The sequence below is a fragment of the Notothenia rossii genome, assembly GCF_949606895.1.
Source record: "Notothenia rossii genome assembly, chromosome: 6".
Lineage (NCBI taxonomy): Eukaryota > Metazoa > Chordata > Actinopteri > Perciformes > Nototheniidae > Notothenia > Notothenia rossii.
The window spans coordinates 86,749,043-86,764,890 of record NC_136909.1 but is presented as its reverse complement, the minus strand read 5'-3'; the positions used below and the strand labels follow the sequence as shown (position 1 = coordinate 86,764,890).

General features: G+C 40.5%; 1 protein-coding gene across 3 annotated transcripts; it reads right to left on the bottom strand.

The window, feature by feature from the left end:
* Nucleotides 1-7,051: 7,051 nt before the first annotated feature.
* On the bottom strand, nt 7,052-14,411 carry lhb (luteinizing hormone subunit beta). 3 transcript variants are annotated; one of them, XM_079689357.1, is made up of 4 exons: nt 14,240-14,411; nt 13,560-13,658; nt 10,487-10,605; nt 7,052-7,892 (listed from the first exon to the last, which is right to left on the bottom strand). In XM_079689357.1, exons 2-4 carry the CDS (start codon nt 13,642-13,644, stop codon nt 7,659-7,661), a joined length of 438 nt encoding a protein of 145 aa, XP_079545483.1. In that variant the 5' UTR covers nt 13,645-13,658; nt 14,240-14,411; the 3' UTR covers nt 7,052-7,658. The 3 variants fall into 3 exon arrangements, with proteins under 3 accessions (XP_079545483.1, XP_079545484.1, XP_079545482.1); XM_079689358.1 differs by having other exon boundaries at nt 13,560-13,648; XM_079689356.1 differs by lacking the exons at nt 13,560-13,658; nt 14,240-14,411 and having other exon boundaries at nt 10,487-11,449.
* Between the last annotated feature and the right edge of the window lie 1,437 nt (nt 14,412-15,848).

The window sequence follows — 15,848 nt, the reverse complement described above, 5'->3', positions numbered from 1 at the left end:
GTTCTGGAGCCCTCTCTCATCTGTGGCCCGTCTGGTCAGCTGCTGCAAAAGATCAGTTTGGAGACACAGAAGTCCTAGACTTCTTAGCCGGAGGAGGAGAGGTAGACCTTTCCTCCAGCTCCCTAGGACTAATGTCAAAATAATGTTTGACATGTATGTTCTGTAACATCCCAGCGAGGTGGTTCCCTCTCATTACTGTGGAGTCTCAGTGAGAGACCCCTCCTAGATGCTGGCAACACATGATCAGTTAACTCTTCTCTCTGATATGAGTGTCTATTATTAACCATCACTCAACAGAACGTCTATAAAGGGACTGAAACATTGCAATAGTAAATATCACTAATGTTCTTAAAAATATTGTGACATCTACTTGGATTTAAATTCATGACTACCAACCAGGAGTTGGATAAACACCAGATACTACAAAAGGAGTTGGTCCAAATCTCCAAAGTGAGCAAACCTATTCTAATGACTTCTAGCAGTTAAAAAGCTTCTAACATGATTCTACTTATTGAACTGCTCCCTGATAGGAAGAAACTAAGAACACAACTGAACTCTCCTTTCTGCTAGAAATGGATAAATCAATAAACAACTCAGCGTTGGCCGATAGATAAGGCCATGTTGCCAGTTTCTAATAAGTCAAATGGGGCTAAGGTCAAAGTCCCAAATCCCCCATTCTTTAACGACTTTGGGGAAATCAAAACTAAATCAAAGAATAGTCCAAATGATTCCAGTCAGGATCTCTTGTATTGAGTGGGATGAAGCATTCTCAGAGGTAACGTTCTGTCTCTCCATGACGTCCTGTCACTGTCTCAGGTCCAGAGAGTTGTGAGAGTATGTAAAGGCGGGGCTGCTGATCTCTATCTCGGAGCTGCATGTCAAACCACATCAACATCCGGTGCTTAACATGCAGCACGGAGGAGAGTCAAACAAGGAGACATCTCCCTCGAAGCAGTTTGGAACATTTTATTTATAATTGTTATCTTAAGCAGCTTTTATGGATAAAGGCTTTTAGCAAAGTTGGGAGAGGAGGAATCATGTTGATCTACCGAAGCCCACCTCTCCATTTCCCAGAACAACAGGATTCTCCCTCCTTACATTTCTACATGTGTTTAACTCTTGTTTTGTTAACCCATGACCCAAAAAGAAACATGTGCATTTTAAGATTAGCCATAGCAGTTTAAGGGCCAGCCAAATCATCTTCAAGGTGAATTTGATCAGGAACAAAACTAATGTTGTCATGTCCAGTAGTGCTTGTTGAAGCCGTCCACATCTGAACAAAACACCTGAAACTATCGACAGCTAGAATAATAAGAAAAGCATAAAGTCCCCACTTAGCTTTATTGAAAGCAGAACATTTCATAGACAATTCATAAAATATAGAACTTCAGAAGCAGAAAATAAATAGAAAAGATATAAGAATAAATGAACCCATGTTATGAGAACATGTAAGAAAGAATACTAGATAATAAAAGACTAGAGAATAATCAGAATAACATGAAAGGTTTATGGAAGGTATTAAATAGTGTCGTTAGAAACGGAGCAAAGAGTACAGGTTACCCTGAGTTTCTTGTTGACAAAGATAATGTTCTCAATAACACAGAAGATGTGGTTCATGGTTTGAACCAACTCTTTGTGAATGTGGGGCCAGATCTGCAGAAAGAATGAAAAGCGTAGAAACAACTAAAGGGGAAGATACAGACCTCTGGAATGAAGACAATAGCTCTTTGTTCTTCAGAGCAGTCGAAGAAAGAGAAATCATAGACACTGTACGGAAATGTAAAAGCAAGTCCTCGACCCATTGGAATCAAAGTCCTCTTGTGTTGAGCCAGATGTGTTTGTATCAGGGGAGAGGCTACAGGTGGGGTCACAATACAAGTGCCTTGGAGTCATGATTGATTCAACACTCAATTTCAAGGCTCAGGTTAAACAAGTATTTAATAGGGTCAAATTCAGTCTGTCAAATGTTAGGTTCACCAGAGATTACATGTGAGTGAGGCATCTCTGATGTACACACACTCTACATGGTTCTCTCACACATCACCTACTGTTTAACGACCTGGTCACATGCCAGTATAACAACATTAAAAACAACTGGAGTCATTGTCCAATCAAAACTCAGAGCCTGGTTAGTGAGGAATCAGCTCTGAAACACTGACACAATCTTCTGCTCCTTAAAACCCACTGTCTGTGTTTAACATGTTCTTTTCTTTTGATGTATTTGTTTTGTTTTATTGTTCTGTCTTTTAAATGTTTTTATGTGTTGAAGTATTCCAGTAATGTATGTTGCATGTTTTAAATTGATTGTATTTACTTGTTTAAAATGAAATGTGTTTTAGGTTCACTTTTAAAATCTGTCCAGGGACTACAGATGAAAAAGAGCCTCTTGGCTAACTCTGGAACATTTGCAGGAATGTTAATGAATGTGCACTGTCCCTGTTAAACACATGAATACATACAATACAGATATCTGAGTGACTGAGTGGAGATCTGGGGAAACACAGAACCAACCTGCAGCCGTTATGCACATTACAAAAAAGGGCTAGAAGAGTAATCAGTAATGTTGGATATCTTGAACTCACTCTTCATTATTCTTGAAGTCACACACACTGAAGTTTACTGATCTGGTTACATTTCAAAGTGCATCATGTACAGAGCAAGAGATCATCTACTTGCTAGGAAACTACAGACGTTGTTCACAGACAGAGAGGGGGGGTCTCATCTGAGAGGAGGTCTACATCTGAAACAACTCAAGGTCAGAAGAACTCTGAGAAGAGCAGAACGATCTGTGGGGGGGTTTCATGGAGCGCTTTGGAGCAGGAGCTCAAACAAAGCACACATAGCATTCACTTTGAAGGATGCTCAGAAACACTTCTTTGGAAAAGCATGAGAATGAAGAAAGGAGATTGAAGAGGAGAAATGATTGTAAATGTATAAATGTAAATATGTGAGTAGGAATAACTTTCAGACATGATTGAAAGGATAATCATTGATCAGCAGTGAGTAAGGGGATCAATAAGCATCTGCTCCCTCCTGCTCCCTTCGGACACATAGGATTCATTATTATTATTAATATCAACATTTTGGTTGAATATATAAATATTATTATGAATATTGATAAATACGTATTCTAACAATACGGTATTATGTTTTTCACATTTTCTTTCTTTAATCTGTTTGAAAGAAAGATGGAAATGAAATGAAGTAAACATTGATATATTGACTGCAGGGGCTGGGATCAAACCCCCTACCCTTCCATTGGTACAACACCTCTCTACCTCACAGCCCCAGTCCCCCAAACTGGGGTCTGGACCCCCTCAACTCTAACCATCAGATCAATGTCTTCCTGTGCAGCAAACTCAAGATATCAACATGTTCAGATCAGAAGTCCAGACACGAAGAGCGTGGCTTTGAGGTAAGTCCAAACCCAGAGATGACTTGATAACTCTAACCCTTCAAAGTTTCCATGACGATGAGATAAAGATGTCGTGTTTTCGGTCCACCAATGAGACGCTGTTGCTGAGGGTTGATACAGATCTTATAAGTGAGCGGTGTCAGTGTTTGCACAACACTCTCGAGGAAACCTCGGAGCAGAATGGCTGCAGTCTCAGAGCTCTCCGTGCTGCTGCTTGCTCTCATCAGCAACATTCACGCTGAAGAACTCATCGTCCTCCGAGAGGAAAGAAAGTCTCTCACCTTCGAGCTCCCAGAGGAGGCCGGCTCCTGCCTGATCTCCAGATCTGTTGGTGAGGAGAAGCTGGTCCTGTGGAACACCTCTGACCTCTGGCCCCAGAACTCCTCAGTACCTGAAGACCTGAAACAACGACTCGTCAGCGTGGCCGATACTTCTTCCTACGAGATCAACGACCTGACCCGTTCAGACTCCGGCCTGTACCAAGAGGAGTGCTGGACTGAGGGCAAAGTGACTCGAGAGAGAAACATCACACTGACTGTTTGTAGTTACATATATGAGCCCTTTATTAAATACATGAGAGATGAAGAAACAAAAGACCTGGGTTGTCTTGGAGCAGCTGACCACCAGGATGTCCAGTGGCTCAAACGGGATTATCGACATGAACAGAAAATATGGACCAGAGTTTTTGGGGACGATACGGCATCAGTGATGGAACATGATAGAGGAAGATACCAAGTGGTGAAAAACACATCAGCTCTACGTATATCCAACACCTCAGCAGCTGACCTCGGAGAATACACCTGTCTGCTGATGGACCAACAGCAGTGTGTTAGCAGTCACCATGTAGAGTATCAGCTGAACTATGAGTGGATCTATCACACAGTGGAAGACACGGCTGTGTTGCAGTGCCCTGGCTCTGGTTTCAATGAAGAGAAGCCTCCAGATTGGAAGACTGAGTTATTCAACAATCACCCAGAACAACATAACCAGCCTGTGGGTGTAATGGACCAGAACTACTCTCTGGTGTTAACATCGGTAACGTTAAATCACTCAGGTCTGTACTCTTGTAATAACTTAAATACTGTGAAAGAATATCGGCTGATGGTGTGCCCCAAATCCCCCCCCCCTGCTGTAGAGCTCTTCTCAGGGGGAGAAGAAGTCACTCTCAGATGCAAAGATCAGGAAAAGGGTCAGGGTCATGTTTGGTTCTTTAAGTCGAACCGAACCAAAGGAAGAACCTTTAGTTTAGATTCTAATCAGATCAGCAATGTGCGCTGGGACACTGATAAGAGATTGGTGATTTCTGATGTCTCTCTGGAAGACACAGGAGAGTATTGGTGTGCAGTTATTGATGATGGTCAGTGTTTGTCTTCAACCAAGACCCTCCTGGAGCACAGAGACCCCTTTGGGGTTCACTCCACCTTCTACGCAGTGAGATGCTCAGCGCTCAGTGTTCTGCTGCTGATGCTCTGTGTTGCTGTAGTCACTGTGACCCTGAGGACCAGAACACGGGACACTTGATATGCATCTGTTTATTTCACTTCACTCTGTCCTCGTCCTCTTTCATACAGCGGCTCAGAAACAGCATTTAAACACTGGATGTGAGACATTCATGCAAACACAACATCTGAGAGAGAGAGAGAGAGAGAGAGAGAGAGAGAGAGAGAGAGAGAGAGAGAGAGAGAGAGAGAGAGAACAACGGCAACATGTAACATCATTATTATTATTATTAGTATTATTGTTGATAAATGCATTAACAATTTAAAAGTAGAAAAGGTTAAATTTAAGATAGGAATACAAAATATAAATACATAATACTTGGATAAAAGGCTTTATTATTGGAATTCTTTTATGAATATATCTTTAATATAACATACATTTTATTAAATATAATTATATGATTCTATGTTGTATATATATTTTAAAAAATACAAAATAAGACAGAGAGAGAGATTAGAAAAACCAACGGCAAAATGTAACATCATCATTATTATTATTATTATTATTATTTTGGTTGATAAATGATTTGACAATTTTAAAATGTAAAAGGTGAAACTTCAGAAAGTGAATAAAATATATAAACACCCCAAAATGTAAATATCCCAAAATGCAGAGAAAAAGGGTTTAAAAAGTTGAAAGTAAATAAAGATATTGTTATTATTATAAACATATATTTAGTTTTGTATGAATATATTCTTGTATATTGTAAATATATGTGTGTTTTGCTCTTCTTGTAAAGACTTGTGATGTTAGGATCCCTGCTCCGCTCTGCTCCGTGTTGTTTTCATATATATTGTTAAATGTTCACTTATCAACCTTTTAAACATCGCTTTCACATTCAATGATTTGAATCCCCTTATTTTTAATCCTGTGTTTTTAGACTGATGTTTTATTTCAAATCAAATAATTGTGATTTTCTTTGAATTGGATGTGAAAGAATGTGATTTCTGTTTGATGCATTTCATAAGTCCTGTATCTCTCATGGTGTCAGTGTTACATCATGTGTTCTCATACCTTGGTATATCTATCTATCAGTTATCAAGTGTCTGTCTAATAAAGATTACAACCAATCAAACCTGGAAGACCCTTCTTTCTGTTTTGTGATCGTTAGAATATTATTATTTACAACAGAGCTTTTCAAATGACTAACTCATATTCAAAAGTAACGTCCACAAAGTCGATGAAATGATGAACCCTTTCCCTCCTATCAGACGCTTCTCTTTGGAACGAGGCCACACTTCAGGCCATTATGATTATCATGTATTATTCTTATTCATTTTCTCATTTACATCTTAAATTATTAATATATACACAACATGTTTTTCCAAATATTCAACCTTCAAATTGTTATTTTAAATCAACATTGCTCTGCACACTTCCTAAAGATCATTAGTGTGGAAATCTCAGTTCATTTGTCGGGCTGCGCGATCATGCTCAAAAGTATGTGAGTCCGTGTTACAGGACGGGTCGGGGGGTTTGGGGGAGCCGCTGCAAACACACACACACACACACACACACACACACACACACACACACACACACACACACACACACATACAAACACACACACACACACACACACACACATACACACACACACACACACACACACACACACACACACACACACACACACACACACACAGAGCCGCAGCGGAGTCCGGGCGGTGCAGAGACACACGCACACACACACACACACACACACACACACACACACACACACACACACACACACACACACACACACACACACACACACACACACACACACACACACACACACACACACACACACACACAAACTATATCCGGTCACAGAGATCTGCTATTTTAAAGTAAAGTCAACACATATCGACCCTAAATATAGTCTATATTAAGAAGGAGAACAGTTTTAACATATATATTGTTTTTTGTAAACCTATGACAAATGTGCGAGGGTGATGACGTCAGAGCCCCGGACGGCCCCGGCCCAATGTAAATCCTGTGTGTGTGGTGGCGTTTTTAATCCATAGATATATATTTTATATCGGGGTTGTGGGTTTTGACGCGCCTCTCTTTGTGTCCAAACAGATTGAGAGACGATCGTTGTTGAATCAGATCAGCTTTATTGGTCCAGACGGCATAGAAACAGGAGGACACATTTCCTCGCTTCATAGTAAATCAAAGTTATCAGTATCAAAAAGAACACGGTCAAAAGACTTTCCCGCTTCCCCGTCTCATCCCCATCAGCTGTGTCCCATCGTCCTGCCATATATAGGCATGTAGCCGTGCACGTGATACCTGACGCACATTTGATAACAAATAAGTGAGATTTAAATTAATATCTTTTAAACCATAGTGTGACTCACAAAAATAAATGATTAAGAGTTTAATCTAAATCCTGATATTATGACTAAGCCTAACATTCAGACCATAATAATGAAACACAAATGGCTCTAACAGCATGTTATGTCTGAATGTTTACAACAATGACAATAAAAAGAGTATTAAAAAAAGAAATGAGGAATCTGAAATGTGGAGCTAAAGGGGTTTAACCCTCCGGATGGAAACCCCTCAGTATACTAAAGGTGTTGAAGTGTTTCATTGCCATCTACTCTGTAGCTAATGTGCACATGACAATAAAGCCTCTGAACTAGAAACAGGAAATACACATTTCCACTGATACACAACACTCTTTATTCACCTCACTTGATGCTGAACACTCACACAGTTCTTTCTCAGTTTATTACAGGTTTTGATGTCTCTAGTAGTAGAAAGGGATGTCGTTCATGCAGAAGTTGGGCCTCAGACCCTCGAAGGTGCAGTCGGACGTCTCCATGCTGCAGCGGCCGCAGTGGCAGCTCAGAGCGACCGGGTAGGAGACGGTCGGGTCGATGCCGGGGGGGCAGTCAGGGAGGTCAAAGGTCATGTAGTGGTAGTCCTGGTACGTGCACACATGCTGGTACACTTTGCTGGACAGGGACTTGATGACAGGGTCCTGTGGGGGGGGGGGGGGGGGGGGGGGTATTAATAATGGTATTAATAATGATATTACATCATTATTTTGTATGTTTTATGTCTTGTCCTTGTATGCTTATTTTTAAAGCAACCTTGAGGTTATGAAAGGCGCTATATAAATTCAAGTTATTGTTATTATTATTATTATTATTATTATTATTATATATTTTTGATTTACTATACAAACTTAAGCAGTATCAAATTGATGAACACAAATATTATTGACTTACAAATTATATATAAACAAATGACCTATTACACATCCGAACATTTTCCAAATATATTCACTGTTTTGCGCATGTTGTTTATCTCCTTCTGCTGATATGTATATCTGTATTGGTTTCAATAGAGCCTCTAATGCAGGGGTGTCAAACTCAGTGGCACAGCCCCACCTAGTGTCAGCAATAAGTAGTTAAAATTATAATTTTTTAAAAATGCAAAAGAATACATCTTCAAATATATTTTAAGATCATGTTTAATCATCTGATTCGTCTGTAGATTGCTGTTTTAGTCTGTGTTATTCTAATTAGTGTCTACAGTGTGCCTTTTGAGCCGTGTTGAGCGATGTGGGGCAAGCCCCGAACAGCCCCTCTCTCTGTTGTCAAAGTGAATGGGTGCTGTAAAAACTACACTGCGCATGCTACACTGAGTCTTTTTCTATTCAATGTGTGTGGCAAAAAAAAAAAAATCCCCATAGGGGCACTGAGCTGCCATACCCACCACACGTCATCTCACATAATTCAGAGAGCTGATTGGCTGTAGGTACGTGTGCCACGAAAAGGGTAGTGTGTGAAGAGCAGACGAGAGAGAGCAGCGTATAGCGATTACAATCAGTAAAATGGAAAGAAAATGAATGAAGGTGACCATCTACTTCAGCTTTGGTAAATTCTTTTAAAGTCATATATTTTGTTGATCTTCTGTGTTTTGCCTATAGGCTATTGCTCTGCTGGATCGATTGATATTGTGACATGGTATTGTTAGCATGGCCCACCAGTGCAGAAATACCTGGATGTTGACAAGCAAGCCTTGTCACGACTTTTACTTCACTATAACACACATTTTTGTTAAGCAAATGTATATCATGTACTACACATCCTCACTCCCAACTCGTCATATGTCAGGATCCCTTGGCGTCAATATCAACGCAGTGGGGGGCCCTTTAGCATCGATGTTCAACTATCAGGGAGTCCCATTAGAGCACATGTGTCAAACTCAAGGCCAAATCAGGCCCTTGGTGGATTTAATTTTGGCCCGCAGGATAATTTCTAATTCCTATTAGATCTGGCCCTCCGGTATATTGCACGCACACCTTCACTCCATCCTGAGGGTCTCCTCAGCTCAGAGCCTGAGCCCAAACATTGATGACCTTGCACCCAAGATGAGATGCCAAGTATCTGAGCGAGCATCACAGAGCAGCACACTGAGTTTAATGGATGTTTCCTTCTGCACTTTCTCTCTCACGACAACTGGGCATGTTTGGTTTCTCTTTGAGGGAAATAGTTTTCTTGAAGCTGTTGTTGGCCTGTGGGAAAATGTACTCATAAGAAATGACTCTGGAAAAGCTGCAGATAGAGCCATAAGAAATGAATGCAACTGATTATTTAATGTTTAATGTTGTTTTTATAGGCAATCATTTAAGCTTTGTTAGTTCCAGGTTTAATACATGGCGGCTGTGGCTCAGTGGATAGTGTGCTGGACTTCGAATCAGGGGATAGCGAGTTTGAGTCCCACTGCAGTCAGCATGTCGTTGTGTCCCTGAGACACTTCACCACAAAGTGCTCCTGTGGGGATTGTCCACTGTACTGAATATATGTAAGTCACTTTGGATTAAACCGTCTAACAATTGACATGTAATGTAATAAGTTTGTTCAAATATGTTTTGCAATAAACATTGAACCAGTCCGGCCCTCGACTACGACCCATTTTTACATTTTGGCCCACTTTGTATTTGAGTTTGACACCCCTGCATTAGAGCGGCACCCGCCCCCTCTCTCTCTATCCTATCGGAACCATGGATAGCCAACTATTTGTTTAAGTGTTTAAAAAGCACCAGAAGCTTATATGTAAACATCTAAGTTTTTCGTGCCCCACCACTTTTGTACAAAAACGCCACTGGTCAAACTCAATTTCATCACGGGTCACATTAGCCGGTTGTAATTTTAAGACGATATAAATATGCATTTATACATATATAAATATATATAAAATAATGTATTATATCACATTATTGCCTCTGCATTAGATCATTATCCGATAGGGTAATAACTTCATAATTATACGTTTCAAAGCAGAAGTCTCGGGCAAATAATTGCAAGTCTCTTCAGTGCGCATGTCACAAAATGAGATGCATTGTGGGACATGTCGTTTATGGGCAACGTGCTTTTGTAAAGCGGCATGTAACCGTATAATAAACGTATTAAATTCTTTCAGAGCTCTTGCCGGCCACATGAAATGAAGTCGCGGGCTGAGTTTGATACCCCTGCACTGATGTCTCACGTTGTAGAGATACAGTCTCTTTGAACAGAGACAGGGGATGTTGATGATTACTCCTTTATCCCAATATTCCCACAGTACCTTGGTGGGGCAGTATCCGCTGCAGATGGTCGTCTCCACTTGATGACACTTCGGACAGCCGTCCTTCTCCAGAGAAACCGTCTGATTCACCAGCTGACAGAGAGGCAGCTGGAAGGCAACTGAGGAGGGAGAGGTTTGTTGGGAAAATCCTGAATGTCCTCTTCCAACATGAGAGCAACATGATATCAAAGGTATCCCAACTGTAGCTGTGAACATGACAGGATGTGTGATTACCTAGAAGAGCATCAGGACTGTTTGAGGCATATGATAGCTATGTGATTAACATGATGATTCAGCCTCTATGGAGAGAGACATATGACAAGCATGCTCATTTCTGACGTGGAGCTAATCTGAAGTAAACATTGAATACTGCTTTCTATTCCTCCATCTTGTGACTGAGTAACTCCCTCTCTTGGATATCAGCATGTGAAGGACACTGTTCAGGAACTAGTTGATGCTCTGTATGTGATGACTACTTCCATTCTGGAGAGGATCACAGATACATGGATCCTGAGGTTGAAGCTCAAACCGGTGACGAGGGATTATTAAAATGTTTAAGTTTTCAGAAAAAGTCAGAATTTTTAGATTTTGAGAAATCAACAAAACATAAAACAGACAACTACAGACAGCACCACACATGATGGTTACTTGTTGTTATTTAGGGCTGCCTGTATGGATCAGGTTTTTGCCGAAGCGAGCCCTTTTACTATAATAATAATAATAATATGTCATGTATTATATAAACCGTATTGGTACAAAGAGCGACATCTAGTGACGGATTTTGGAACATTGATTTGATTTTTCTCATGGCAGTTAGACTCTAGAGACAAACCAGGGGACTTTATTTTTATTTTGAATCTGTGTCTGTCCATTTTGTGTAGTATTTTATCCCATATTACATTTGGTTTATATTTTACTCACTCAGGGTTAGGGTTAGGTAAGGAAATAGAGGTCACCTGTCACCATCTTGTGGTGGCAGGGGAGAGGCACGGGCACATGTTTCATATCTTGGTTAATTTAATGAAACCAATGCTGTTCTTAGAGAGTATTTTACCTTATTTAGGGTAATGTGGCATGGTTATGGACACGTGAGAACAACAACTATATCATAAGGGAGGGAAGGAAAAGATGGGGATTCAATAAGGAAATGGAGAAAAAGAGAGTACTGATTGTAAGTGACAAAATAATACTAATAATACTTTTTAGGGTTTAGGTTCAGGAGGGAAGAAGGTTCAGATTAGGTTAGAAGGTGGGGAGTGGTTATGGTTAGGATGGAGGGAAGGGAAGAGTTACGTTGAAGGGAGGGAAGAGTGAAGAGGCGCGTTCACACCAAGTACTTTTCCCACAACGGTTCCTGAGAACTCTTTCGTTCTCATGAACTAAGTACAGATCGCGTTCACACCGGAATAAGTCCCTGAGGGTGGATTAGGCAAATGAAGCCGCTGACGTCACTTCTTCTTCTTCTGCTTTGGGTTTACTGGCAGGCCGCAAACAACTTCACAGCGTTTACTGCCGCCCAAAGTCCCCGGCCTGAAGTCCCCTGAGTTGGGGACTGGCTTCAGTAGAAGCTGCTGGGACTCCCAGCAGCTTCTACTGAAGCCTTCAGAGTAAACGGCCAGAACGCCAACACCTCATCACTCCACCGCTCCCATGTTTTATTTTGTGTTGTCATAAGTTAGCCTCTCTGCGTTTCTGCGCTGGGCTAATGCTAATGCTAATGCTGCAATGCGAGGATAATAAAATGGCGGCTTCACAAACGTTTTTGGGAGTTTGACGGGGCGTGGTTTGCATTCCGCCCAGCCAATCAGACACAGGAAGCTTTTTCTCGCTCTCTAGCAGGGACTGGAGAGGGGGTAAAAAAGGTTCTCTAGAACTAATTTAGTTCCTGGGACTTTTTGGTGTGAACGCAACTAAATCGTAGTTCTCAGGAACCTTTGTGGGAAAAGTACTTGGTGTGAACACGCCTAAGGTTTAGATATAAGGGAAGGGAATAGATTATGGTTAGGAAAGAAGATGGGAGTGAGGTTAAAGGGGTTTAAGGTAGGGAGTGTTTAGGGTTAGGATAGAGAGAAGGGGGAGGGGTTAGGTTGGAGGGATTTCACATTTGGAAAATTAGGATTAGGTGAGAGAGGAAGGAAAGGTTAGATTCATACCAGTTTACTCTTCCTGGGTAGTTGGGGGGGGGGGGTAAGTGAAGTTAAGGGGGGACAGTCATAACCACCGTTTACTAGAACGGCAGGTACTGGAGGGGGGAGGCCTTATCGCTGGATAGGGGATTTGGGAATATAAGTAGTTCTGCCCAATGCATCTTATCTAACCCATAACTGTTTACTCTTCCTGGGTAGGGGGGTTAGGGTTAGGGTTATGAACTGCAAGGTTTTAGGCCTTGGTTTGAACATTCAACCCTGAAAATAAAAAATCAACCAGATTATGTTTTCTTTAATCTTGACAGGACTAGAGTAGATAGTGAGTAAGTAAATCTGTATAGGAAGACGAGTTAAGGGATAGAGGAGAAAAGGTTATGGTATAATTACAGAGCCTGTCCATTTATAAATTGAGGAGATCAATGTTAGTCTGTTAACCAAAGTGCAGCCATCTGATAATGAACTATCTGTTATTAAAGATCAGAGGAACAGAACAGAACGAGAGGGGTAAATCCGGAATAAAAATAAAGAAGCAAAGAGATTGTAGAGCAGTGAGAAGGAAAAAAGCTTGGTGTGTCAATTCATTACATTGCCAGCATTTTTCGTTCTTGTGAAAAAAAAATCGCCCCCTCTGATTTTTGAACAGCCCCCTCAGTCATTTCATCCTGGAGCCGGGCCTGTACCTGCTAAATGTTCCTATCATTATCCATATCATTATGACATTATAGCACTTCGCATTGAACTGGCGCTTCTATCCAAAGAGCGATAAGTCCTCAAGAACTAAATGAAAAATAAAAATGTATTTACGTGTTCTTTTACAGAACATTGAATCTGCTCAAAGCCCAGAGTGAACAACTCAGAGGGACTTTCAAAAGACACTCACGGTATAATATAATATTATAAAAGTAATTAAAATGAGTTGTAGTTACCTGCAGGAGCCGGGGGCCAAATGTAAGCTCCCAAAAACAGACTCAGCAAGAAGGAGAACTTCACTCCTCGGAGCTGAACAGCCATCGTCCTGCAGGAGACTTCATCAAACACAAAACACACAACCTGGCATCCATAAAAATAACAACCTGGCATCCTTAAAGCATTACTAAAGTGTCTATAGACGAGATGCACTTCTACATTTTTGGGAGTTTGGGCTCTTGTGAATCCATTTCATATCTTCTATCAGAACAGGGGAAAGAAAACGTCAAAATAAACTCTGCGATGTCTATTTTACTAACTTTGTTCCTGTAGATTTCTCCTAAATTCACCATAAAAGTCACCACAGAATTACCCACTTTCACATTTAAACATAAGATATTAATAACATTTAAAACAAAAATACATTTGCCTTAGTTTAAGTTATATCATGTTGATATCATTGACCTTTTCCCCCTGAAGTAACTCACTAATAAAGTTTCAGCATGGACTTTTTTAAGTATATCCTATGCAATACCTGCTATAACGACTATTTCTCGACACTAATCATTTAAAGAAAGATGAATGACTCTTACTAATGCCTGCAGGATTTATCCCACTTTCTCCACTTCTAAAATCAAAGAGAAATACATAAAACATCATCCAGATAATTCTATTTAAAAGCTGGTTGTCAAAGACTCACCTGTGTGTGTCTGCAGGCGGTTCTGATGCTGGCTCTCCTGCTGGGTTTTTATACCACAGAAAAGACTCTGTATCCAGGATGCAAGTGGATCATATCGGACGTCATCACCTGGTTACCTGTGTTCAGGATGTCAGGTTTAATCTGCTGTGGATGGTCAACGTGACACACTCACTTCCTCCTGTTCATTAGTGGATGTGATCCTGTTGTTCAGAGGATCAAGGTTGTCGGGTTTTTTTGTTACTTTGTGTTGGGAAAATCCTGAGTGTCCTATTCCAACATGAGAGTCACATGATAAAAAAGATATCCCAACTGTAGCTGTGAACATGACAGGATGTGTGATTACCTAGAAGAGCATCAGGACTGTTTGAGGCATATGATAGCTATGTGATTAACATGATGATTCAGCCTCTATGGAGAGAGACATATGACAAGCATGATCATTTCTGACGTGGAGCTAATCTGAAGTAAACATTGAATACTGCTTTCTATTCCTCCATCTTGTGACTGTGGAACTCCCTCTCTTGGATATCAGCATGTGAAGGACACTGTTCAGGAACTAGTTGATGCTCTGTATGTGATGACTACTTCCATTCTGGAGAGGATCACAGATACATGGATCCTGAGACTGAAGCTGAAACCAGTGATATTTAACATTTTTGAGATTTTGAGAAAAAGTCAGAATTCTTTGATTCTTCGAAAAAAAAGTCAGGATTTTTGACAAAAAGTCAGGATTTTTTCCAAATTTCAGGATTTTGAGAAAAAAAAGTCAGGATTTGAAAAAAGTAAAAATTGTTTAGAAAAAATCAGAATTTTGAGAAAAAATCAGAATCTTTGAGAAAAAAAACAGAATTTTTGAGAAAAAATCAGAATTTTTCAGAAAAAGTCAGAATTTTTGAGGAAAAGTCAGATTATTTAGTATTTTGTTCATGACAGGATGTATGATAACAAGAAGCGGCAGTCCTCCATCTAGTGACTGAGTAACTCCCTCTCTTGGATATCAGCATGTGAAGGACACTGTTCAGGAACTAGTTGATGCTCTGTATGTGATGACTACTTCCACTCTTGAGAAGATCAGAAATATTTAATGCATTAAGATGACACAGGATGATTGGGGGAAAATGAGCGAGATGGAAACCCAAACATTTCCCTTTTTCTTTGGTATAAAGGTTAATTTCCTCTGTGATGTGAACAATCAGGAGAGACTTCATTTTGAGAACATTTATTGACACGTCATATGATGAATGTTAAATCTTTGGCGATTAGACCCCGATCCTGAAATCGTATATTTAAAGGGGAAATGCAGCCGTGAGCATAGAGAACCCCCCGGGGTCTAGACTCTGGTGATGATCCTGAAGATCTGGATTTGATGAGGAGATGGGATGAAGGATCACTTCTCCTGGCAGTGGATGTGATGAAAGGAGCATGAAAACCTGAAATCACGCTGACTGCAGGAGAGAGGAGAACCATTTTAAAGTTTGGCTGCAGCACGATGATTGGCTGGTTAGCAGGAAGCCCGTGATGAGCTGATTATAAGCAGCTGCGGAGTGAATGTATACCAGTCTTCCTGAAAGAACTTGCACTAAGCTTCATGTGTCATATGTACATATGA

Excerpts from the sequence above, each read along its gene's own strand:
- lhb (XM_079689356.1), bottom strand. The coding sequence starts at position 10,702 with ATGTTCACAGCTACAGTTGGGATACCTTTGATATCATGTTGCTCTCAT. Across the intron at positions 7,893-10,486 it reads GCGGATACTGCCCCACCAAG|GACCCTGTCATCAAGTCCCT; the intron begins GTACTGTGGGAA and ends CCCCCCCCACAG.